Source organism: Lampetra planeri, chromosome 1 (genome assembly GCF_965212315.1).
Source record: "Lampetra planeri chromosome 1, kcLamPlan1.2.h2, whole genome shotgun sequence".
NCBI classification, from domain to species: domain Eukaryota; kingdom Metazoa; phylum Chordata; class Hyperoartia; order Petromyzontiformes; family Petromyzontidae; genus Lampetra; species Lampetra planeri.
The window spans coordinates 24,598,937-24,609,629 of NC_136107.1; the positions used below are offsets into that span (position 1 = coordinate 24,598,937).

A 10,693-nucleotide genomic window follows, 5' to 3' on the forward strand; every position below is an offset into this window, starting at 1 on the left:
TGGAAAAAAATATCCCGTTTTGTTAACACGTCGGCTTTCGCGGCCAATATCCATACAAGGTTTGTTTTTGGGTAAAACAGCCACCACCCGACACAGCCAATTAGTAAGGTTTGTCACGTAAACAAAATTAAGTGTTGTAATTAGTAACGTTTGTCCACGTGACACTAACCTTACTAACTGAATGTGGCGAAGTTTAAAGAGACTTATATTTAAGAGAGCTAACCCCAAAATGAACCCTCTCGATTATGGACAACGCAGAGTAAAGCTATAGCCCCTCCCTGTCCAATTCAATATAGCCCCGCCCCCTGCTCGCGCCGGCCCCGCCCACTCCTCAACAAACCCCGCCCATTGTCCAGGTAGCCGCTCCACCTGATTGCACTTGACAACGAGTTCAAACATTAAGTTAATCGAAGCATTTAAAAAAGAAACCCAAGGACACCGTGTGCCGATATTTAACTATCTTTAAAGGTGCATTGGAAATGTTTTATACTGCTACTGATACTCCTGCTGTTATGGAGGGACTCATGCTGCCAGCTATGGCTGCACAGTTTGGTCGTACATCAGTACATGTTATGTATATCGTTTATTGTTAAATTTGAATCACAGTTCCTATGATCACTATTATATTGTTTTTATAGCTTTATTTTGGTGGTTTCGAAAACGTTTGGTTTAGCCATATTTGTTGAAGTACAGAGTTCGCCTGATAACTTTAATCTAAATTGTCTTATGGTTGTTATTGTTTGACTTGTATCCCACTGGGATTTTTGCACACAGCATTGAAATACGGTGTTTTTTCTGGAAGACTTTGCTGTTTTTTCATGGATTTTGTTCTTTGTTCATTTTGTTTGTCGCGGTTGCACTCGAGTCAAGAGCTGCATGGTTGATCGGGCTATACCTAATAAATGAAGCTGAAAAAACTGGAAAAAAAACTACGGCTTTGAGATACCGGAACAGCATTTCTAAGACGTTTGCTGACCCGGTCAAAACAGGAAGTTTGGTCGATTTGCCAGTACTGAGCCTTCACTCTTAATCTTTGAAAGTGCTTGATTATGTTACAAATGGCTGAACCCAATAATGACACAATCCCTCGTTGCTTATCGTAAAACACTGATGGAAGGCAATCACTAACAGATACTTTTCCAATAATTTCCACGGGATGTGAGCCAGTTCTTAGAGTTCGATGCAGGTCTGTGAAATATGAATATAACTAGAAGAAAACCGTGCAACTTCAACAACATTCGTGACATTGATGTGGATTGCGTTGGCAAGAGTAGTGGAAATATAAAACACGTTAAACGCACTGGAATTTTCTTGCAGGTTTAATGATGGCTGTGATTTTGTACAACAAATTCAAAATACACCAAATCTCAAAAGGCCCAACTGCATCAATAAAATATGTTGATTTATGACAGCAGGAGTTTACAACATTATTCATGGAAAACATGGAAATAAACAAAGCTTCTGGTATTTGTGTATTAAATATTGTTTTACATATTGTTGCTCTATTATCTCGACTGGTATATAAAAGTGCACTGCAGATTCAAAACAAATCTTTGTTTTATACTCACAGCCAAGTCCACACCGATTTTAAGTGACACAAAATACATTTTCAATTAACTTCATTTTTGTATAAGTGCTGTTTACGTAGTAGAAAAACGTTGTTGAAAAACTATAGGACACATACAAAATATATGCAACTGTAAGCAAATATATTAAGGCTGCAGTGTGTATGTTTTTAAGTAAACACAAATTAGAATTTCACTGAGGTTTAATTACAGTCAATACATTACTGGAAATACAATGCACAAAAGCAATCATTACATGACTCCAAAAGTGGATTTTAAGAGAAGACAATTCCACGATGTAAAATGTTACAAAAATATACAAATACTCCCTAACCTCGGTGAGCATACTGGCAGTCTATAATGTAGACTATAGCCTGGTTCTTATCCTCGGTGAGTGAACTGGATGGATTCTCGAATTAGTCTTGGCCAGATCTCGAAAGATGATGAGGTTCATCAATGATGGCGTCATCCTGCACTATTTAAGACCGGAAGCAGGTAGATGGCTTCACTATTCTGGCAAATCGCCTGAAGATGCTGGATGTAATTACCAGCGAAACGTCGTACTCAAATTCTAAATGTTGTGGATTCACTCTTCAAATACACCAGTGGGCTGAAGAAGTAACTAATTGGTGTTTTGTTAACGTGACACATTTTATACTGATTGGCCGTGTCGGGTGGTTGCGATATTCATAATAACGCGATCTAACCCAAAAACCTTTATTATGAATAATACTGGTCGCGAAAGCCTATGTGTTAAACTGAAAATACAAATACATTTTGACTTAAATAAGCCAAGTCATTCCTCCCACCTATTGGAAACCAAATTACAGTATGATTATTATTCTTTGGTTCTATTGTCTCCAACGTCATATTTTGAAATCAGAAATTAACTCTTAACATTGCTTGCAGCATATCGGTGATTATGTATTGGTCTGTTGACCAGGCCATGTGAACCCATGCCTTTTTATCAGGCTGTCATTCTAATTGATGCTCCATAACATCCAGGACTGGCCTCAAGGCTATTGAAATATTAGAAACGTAGGGTGGCTGCTTTATTAAAAGATCTGAATCCTGTGATTTTCGCGGTCGCAGACAACAATGTCCCCCGCGTGCAGCGCCAGGCCCTCCAGCCCCTTCATCTGCCCATCCTCGCTGCCCCAGCTCCCGAACGCATGTAGGAAAGTCCCGTCGGGCCGGAACACCTGCACGCGATTATTGCCGCTGTCCGCAACCACGATGTTCCCAGAGCGATCCACTGCCACGCCGCGTGGATACCGCATCTGCCCGGGCCCAGAGCCCGAGCCCGAGCTATCGCCCAGCTTGCTGATGTAGCGGCCATATCGGTCAAATATCTGCACGCGGTGGTTCCCACAGTCACTCACGGCTACACGGCCCTGGGGCGTGACGGCGAGGTAGTGCGGGTGGTCAAGGCGGCCTTCGCCACTGCCTGGGCCACCGAAGCCTCGCACGAACACACCGTCCGGCGAGAACACCTGCGGACCGTATGTTGGGAGAAAGTCTTTGGAGAACAGTGGTAGAACGTTTAGGCAGTTGGTAGTTGTGGTAAACCACTCTAATGACAGTGAGAAGGTTGCGATTTCCAATCGCATTAAAAAGGGTCAACTTGGCGATCAGCATCCAAGCATGGTCAATAATATGGGAAATCAAAAGTACTATATGAATATGGAATATCAATCATTGCCTTCGGGTCATAAACAGACACGCGCGCCACACAACGGTAATTTTAATAGAGTAATTTTGCATTTTTTGGAGTAATGTCATGAGATAAAGAATCTGCCTTTCAAATGTTCAGTTAGCAGACTATATTATATCAGACACAAACTATAAAAGGTACCGTTTTCTAAATGCAGTCACTTCAATGGACCTCTGTTAACTAAAACTAAATGGTGTTATTTTCACACCCTCTCTTTAATATTAATTGGTGTGCCACATAACAAGTATCAATTGTGTACGAACATTTTTTTTTGTATAGCTGGGATAGCATTAGCCTTTTAAGCCGCCAATCTACCACAACAAACGTTTTTATTTCCCAAGCATTATCCACACAATCTCTTCAATTCTAAACTTCTCTGGTTCCAAAACAAAAATTTATCGAGTTCAAGATCTGACACTGACCTGCACACGATGATTGTCCTTGTCACAGACATACACGAGGCCCGAAGAGTCACTCGCCACACCCCACGGGTAGCTGAGCTGTCCACGTCCTGCACCCTCCCTGCCGAATGCCCGCAGGAATCGGCCTGTGCGGTCGAAGATCTGCACACGGTGGTTGTAGCGGTCAGCCACGAGGATGAGGCCCAGTTGAGCGTTGACTGTTACGCCCGAGAGGCAGTCAAATTGGCCATCACCCGAGCCGTGCGAGCCGATGGCCCGGATGAACCTTCCACTCCAGTCGAACACCTGCCAGGAGCCAGACAAGGAGCAGACCGTAGAATGCAATAGGCGGCTGGATAGCCATATGGTGGGACTCCTCGGCTGAACAAAGTGAGCACCCATCAGCATTCATGATAATAACAACACTAATCGTTAATTAGTGGACATTTTTTCAAAGGGGTTCTGCATGACGATGTTTGGATATTCTTTATTTGTGTGAATAAATCAGAGTATTGACAGAACACCGATATAAAGGTAACAACAATTTTTAGCTAAATCTGCTTTCCACATCCTATATGTTTGGTATTAGAGTAATATGATTTGAGCAAGTATGTATGGTATTAATTGGCATATTTGACCACCATTCTTTAAGCGCTGTGAAATGCAAAAAGACCGCTGGCTTCCTTGCAATGATTTATGCCAGTACACATTTCCTGAGTGGGGCCCTCTCGAGAGATATTTGAGTAGTGCTGAAGTGTTACCTTAACCTCTTGTTTTGTTGGAGGATTTGTTAACACTGAACACTTGCTTCTGCTATGTGTGACCATGGAAACATAACAATATGACCTTGGAGCTGTAGTGTGCTCCCATGCACGTGAACTTGAGCCATAACCTTCACACCTGTATTATTCACGAGCTGGTAATTAAAATTTGGACACCTTCGGTCTGCCACTCTCAATAGTTAATGTGGCTCTACACAAACATCAGACAACCTTTAGATTTTCTTTGATTCTTGAGTGAAATGTAAGCACCTGTTGTTCACACTGGCTTAGCAACAGAATTTATTTTTCATGACTAACTTGTCGCTGGTATCTTGTTCACAGCAATAAGTAATTGCACAAGATAAGTGGCTTTATATTTATATATCTTTTGTTACGTGCAATATCGCTAACATTAATGTTTGTTGAACCTTACATTGTCTGGCACTTAAGTTTAAAGCAAATCTAATCTCAGATTGTCTGGTGACGCCGTCACTATTACGTCCAATTTAAATGGACTGCAGAAAATGTTAAAATAACTTAATAAGGCAAGGCTGCAAAGTTAGTCTTGGAATAATTACGAGCAAAAAGAAAGCTCATGCACAACAAGTTTGCTATACAATTGGAGATATCTGTCCAATAGACAAAACTGGAAAATACAGTATCGTGTATACCTAAGACACCTATTAAAGGCAGACCGAAATCAACACGATGCAATAAAGAGGTGAACGAGAGCAAGTTTTGTTTTGAAAAGCTGATATTGGTAGTGAAAAGTAGCATACCTATGCGAATAAAGTGTCACGTTTTTTTAATCAGTTCATACAAACTGCTATCAAATGTATTTGATTAATTATACAGGAGAGCCACACTGAGTCGTGAGACTCTTTTTCAAGAGGGTCCTGCTATTTTGGGTCTTTACTTTAAGATGTTTTCAGCCAATTAATGATGAGTGTTTGCATAAATATGTGTATAAAGTGGGAGGAAACTGGAGCACCCGGAGAAAACCTATGCATGCGAGAAGGGATGATGATGCCCGATTGTCAAGAATAATAATGGGGTTGCAGCACAAGGAATGAAGTACAGGCAAGAGGACATGTACCAAGGAAATGGAGTGATTAAATCAGATTGTGTGCAGGTGCGAGGTGGATTATTGCATCACAGGATTGTGAGATGCAAGTTGGCTTGGGGAGGCCTTCATCCAGTAGTGGATTGACTATGGCTGCTGATGATGGTAAAATATATGAGCAATAATGAAGTAAAGATGCTTGTTGGCTCATTCATTGTTATGATGCCTCTTTGAGGTTACTGAAAATGTTAAAAAACGTGTTATATGACGGACAAGTATTTCTTTGGGCTTTTAGTGTCTTTAATCCATATTATTTACATTGTTAACTGCATAATCTTGATGATTGACTATTACACTCTTTGGCTTGATGCAAATACAAAAAAAAAATTATTAACCGATGAGAAGCAAAGTGTTATTGTGTCTTAAATGTTTTACTTAGTGTAGTTTGTACACGACTGTATCTTTACAGCGACATTAAATGGCCTATTTCATTTCATTTCAAGAGCCCATTCAATTTACCTCACTCGTGTTACAGCCTGACTGACAATTGAAGAGATAATTCTAAAATAAATGTTTTCACTTGAGATCCGTGAACTCTCATGTGCAAAAGACAAATATCCCCCATATATCCTTAACAGACTGTTGGGACAAGTGCTGTTAGCGAACACCTTTGAAGCCAAGCACAGCACACGAGGGAGTGGGTGGCCAGCACCACGCCTGGTTACCTTTATCCCCTAGTCGCGTTGTTTTCACACCACACCACATACTCATTTGATGCTGAGTCGACACATAAACACCAATGGTGTTGCCCATGAGCGGGAATCGGACTCGTGTCGCTGGGTTCGTAGTGCAGTGCGCTAACCGGTGCACCACTGCACTGCCCGCTCTCAAGGACAGAGCAGGTGGCACCTATAATGCGATTATCGTCCACTTAGAGGCCCTTCAAAGTGCTACCGTAGCTTTTTCAAAGTTTCACATATTTGAAGTAATTTCACTAGTGGAACGACAAACATTACACTTTGGTCACTTGCATCTTAAAGGTTCTTGTAGAATTATTTTTAGAAAAAAATAAACTTCAATGCCATCAGCACTGTATGAGAAACATGCACTTTTTCCACTTGGTATGTTAGATGAGTTTTGCTATATTTATTGTTTATTATGTTAGTTCTAATTAGGTGGATGTTAAATATGTATATTTTAAAAAAGAAATGTAAATCGTTGGCAGTATCCATTATATCACCTACAAGATCACACTAAGGTCCATGTCTTATTTTACCTTTATTGGTTTCAGAATTCTACATACAGGGTGTTTTAAAAAGATGGACCCAATTTCAAAAATGCCCTATGTCCCCTCCACCTGCAGACAACATCGAGACGATAGTTGAATTTGTCCCAAACGCCTCTCTTCTCACGTTTTCCTCAAATTGTCGGTACCAACGACGAATGCTCTTTGACATTGGCGGATCAATGCCAAAACGCCATTGAAACGCACGCTGCACCGCAATTACGGATTCAATCTTGCTGAACTGCAGAACGCAAAACGCCTTGTGTTGTGGGGTCACCATCTTGCGAATGACTGAGGCTAGGGACTGTTTGTGCGCTGGGAGAGGCATCTAGCGGTAATCATTTGAAACTCTATGCCCCGCCCTTTCAAGTGGTAAGAGTTTCATTCATGGGCGGTTCGTGGTTGCAGAGATATAGCGATTTCAAATCGGGTCAATATTTTTTTAAACACCCTGTATTATGAAGTCAACTGTTTTGAAAACTCAGCAAACAAATATACAAATACTTCATGCTCATAGTTTGTTTTAATATACATAATTAACAATGACCATTTCATCTCCACTACACATTTTCATCAGATGTGTATACACTTAATATATTCATCAGATGTCTGTATTATTGTGCAAGATTATCCCAAGAAGTGATGACAACTATAGACAGACCCTCAAGTATTTTTTTTTTACATAAAACCACATGGAGTTAACCAACTTTAAAGGTTACAAAAAATTCCATGATGTCCCTTAAACTCAAAATGTCAAGTCATCCAATGGATCAGTATTGCAACTGTATAGATGATGTGCTTTGATAATCGCTGACTATTACCATTCATGGTTCCTACTCGTTGGAATAATTCGCTCATTCGTGCATGCGTGCGTTCTTTGCACTAGATCGTGCCTCTGGCAGTTCGGACGATGCAGGGGAGCTGTAATCCGAGTGTGGAGCGTGCATTCACCTGCAGACGGTGGTTGCTGCTGTCGGCGACAATGAGATGCCCCTCAGGCGTAACGGCCAGGCCTCGGGGCCATGTGAAGCGGCCCTCCTCGGTCCCCTTGCAGCCGAACCGGAGGCGCGGCTGTCCCTTCTGCTGGTAGTGCTGGAGGAGACGGCGTCCGCTCGGCCACAAAGAGCTGCCGTCCTCCTGGACACACGACACCTGCTGCCCATTTGCCCCGCATGTTAGTGCTGGCTGCTTGCTCTAATCGCCGTTCACTACCTGGTAGACATTTGCAACATTCAAAAAGCATTGGGTGGTGTTCATTTTGGTAACTCTAAGTCAGTGGTGCACAATGTGAACTTATGCAAAGGGGGGCTAGTTTATCCATAGCTGACCAGGATATCCAAAGTAGGATGGGCTGAGCCAAGTGTTGGAATTTCCACATTTTGAAGTAGGAGCCCATCTCTCAATATAACAACCACGTTTTGATTCTTACAAAGTGATATTCATTTTCTTGACTATAAAAAGATGATGGGCGGAGGTGAATCCTGACAAGTATTTGAATGAGCAAGTTTGTTCTAACACAGCACCACCCAGGCAAATAAAGTCTGCTTAAACTTAGCTGCGCGTTATGTTCCATACCCGTGTGCTGTCTTGTCTTTCCACGTCGACTCCGTTGTAGATGTGAACGCCACGGCTGTCAGTCCTCTGGTTTAGTGGCCCCCTTCGTGTCGCCCTCACTGGAGGCAAGGAATTCAGCCTTCTCACCGCCGGATTCAGTGAATTCTGGGAGTCCCTGGACACTACCAGCGTGGGCAAAAACGCATCAAGGTCGGACATTAAGGAGCCTGCGCTGTCACTGTGATGCCCATCGGCTTGACCCCCTACGGTCACGTGCCCAAAGCTGTCGATGTTGGACAGCAGCTGCGTGACGTTCTGCAAAGAACACGTGATGACCTGGGTCGGGACAGAGCAGCCCTGATGCTGTACAAGGGTCGACAATTCCCGCAGCTGCTTGTGCAGCTTGAAGAGCTCTTCCTCGGCCAGGGGAGCGCCGCTGGTCCCGTCCAGCTTGCCCTCGGCCACGTCGCAGTAGGACAGCATCGCGGCCAACTTGGATTCCAAGTTGCGCTTCTTCTGCTGCAGCGAATGCACCTCGGAGCTGACGAGCGCCTCCACGCTGTTGAGGAGGGCTTTCTCGCGGTCTCGCAGTCTCCCCAAGCACGTTTGCACGGCCGCCGCAACGTCCGACCTAGCCGTCTCGCCCTCCCGCCGCACGTCCGTGCAGCGCTCCTCCAGGGTCCCGACAGCGTCGCTCAGCACCTGGCCACTTCCCCGTAGCCGCAGGACGTCCTTGTGCATCTCCTGCCTGATCTGGTGCGAGTGGGACAGTCGGCACAACCCGCAGAGGTGCCAGTCGCAGTGGTAGCACAGCGACAGGCCAACACTGCCCTTCACCTCCCCGCAGCACTTGCACGCTCGGGACGCGGGGTCATCGGCCGTCCTCACATTGACCTCACGGTCGCCCCTTTCCACCAACGACGACGACCTTGCCGTCACAGGCTGCTGCTGCTGATCCTGTTGCGGCCGCTGCATCAGTGGGACATCCAGGAATCCCGTGATGGTGCGGTTGGAGGGGAAGCCGTGGACACCAGCTCGGGGCAGGGTGTGGGTGGCACGGCACTCGGGGCAGCGCACACTGCGTCCCGTCGTGTCCACCAACCCCTGCAGGCATGGCTCTGCGCAGAATGTGTGCTGGCACGGCAGCAGCAGGGGCCGGCGGTAGCGCTCCAGGCACACGGCGCACGTCAGCAGCTGCTCGATGAGCTGGCTCATCGTGCCCACGAGCCAAGCACGTGTGGCTCGAGCCTGTGTGGTTCACACGTGGCAGCGATGCACACCTGAGTCATCCAGCGGTTTAGAGGGAGCGGTTGGGGGATCACACAGAGAGCATTATTGTAATCATGATCATCAATTGCTGTGAGACTCGAAAACTCACTGGGCTGTGAGGTAGTCAGATGGCAGTCAGAATAAATTGGTTTCTGACCCATTTGTGTTGACTTTAAGGTGCTATCCCATCATATGCATGGGTTTTATCTAGGTACTGCCAAGTATCAAATACAAAACACGGAGTTCAATTAACTGGCTCAATGTTCCGATATGGCTACCTCATAACAAATATGTATATAAACTCTGTTAACCCGTGACTACACTTCTGGTCACCACCGTTATTATAATCATCTGGCCTAATGGTACTATGGCAGAAAGTACAACAAACAATCGGAAGTTAACGAATTCATATCATGCTTTAGGATTGATTCAGGGCAACACCTATCTAATGTCAATTCTGTGAAAGTACCGATCTATGAAAAGTCATGAGTATTTGTTCTATGGACAACTGGACCCCACTATTATACACATGACTTTTTACATCATCATAAGCTTCACAACTTTATTTCAAACCATGTGAGACCAAATATATATTTTCTTCTTGGTTCTTTCGGTAAAGTCACGTAGAATGGAAATAATAAAATAATAAAAATAAAACATAATAAAATAATTCTCACGACGTTTCGGCCACAACGCAAGCAGCCGTGCATTGTGGCCGAAACGTCGTGAGAATTATTTTATTATGTTTTATTTTTATTATTTTATTATTTCCATTCTACGTGACTTTACCGAAAGAACCAAGAAGATGAATCCCTGCAGTCATGAAAGCTTTAAATCGAAATCAAATATATGTTATCCAATGAAGCCTTGGGAATTTTTTTAGGAGTTTAGAAAAAAGAATAATGTATTCTTCCTTGCAAATACTAAACTAGTTTAACACTGAGAATCTAGCAGGTCCTTGAAGAATGTTTGGGAAATGTCTACCATGTCCTTTATGTGACATTTGGCAATTTTACGCAGCTGTATATGAGGATATCCATTATATATTTTTTGTAAATAGATCACAGAAATAATGCTATTT

The 10,693-nt window shown here is 43.6% G+C and overlaps 1 protein-coding gene across 1 annotated transcript; it reads right to left on the reverse strand.

Moving 5' to 3' along the window:
- Positions 1–1,312: 1,312 nt before the first annotated feature.
- Positions 1,313–9,616, reverse strand: LOC144734445 (tripartite motif-containing protein 3-like). The gene is made up of 4 exons (XM_078617032.1): positions 8,365–9,616; positions 7,741–7,944; positions 3,687–3,986; positions 1,313–3,058 (listed from the first exon to the last, which is right to left on the reverse strand). The coding sequence occupies exons 1-4, from the start codon at positions 9,556–9,558 to the stop codon at positions 2,621–2,623; spliced, it is 2,136 nt and encodes a 711-aa protein (XP_078473158.1). The 5' UTR covers positions 9,559–9,616; the 3' UTR covers positions 1,313–2,620.
- Between the last annotated feature and the right edge of the window lie 1,077 nt (positions 9,617–10,693).

Excerpts from the sequence above, each read along its gene's own strand:
- LOC144734445 (XM_078617032.1), bottom strand. The coding sequence starts at position 9,558 with ATGAGCCAGCTCATCGAGCAGCTGCTGACGTGCGCCGTGTGCCTGGAG. Across the intron at positions 7,945-8,364 it reads AAAGACAAGACAGCACACGG|CAGGTGTCGTGTGTCCAGGA; the intron begins GTATGGAACATA and ends GCAAATGGGCAG. Across the intron at positions 3,059-3,686 it reads TGCAGGTCAGTGTCAGATCT|GTGTTCTCGCCGGACGGTGT; the intron begins TGAACTCGATAA and ends TACGGTCCGCAG.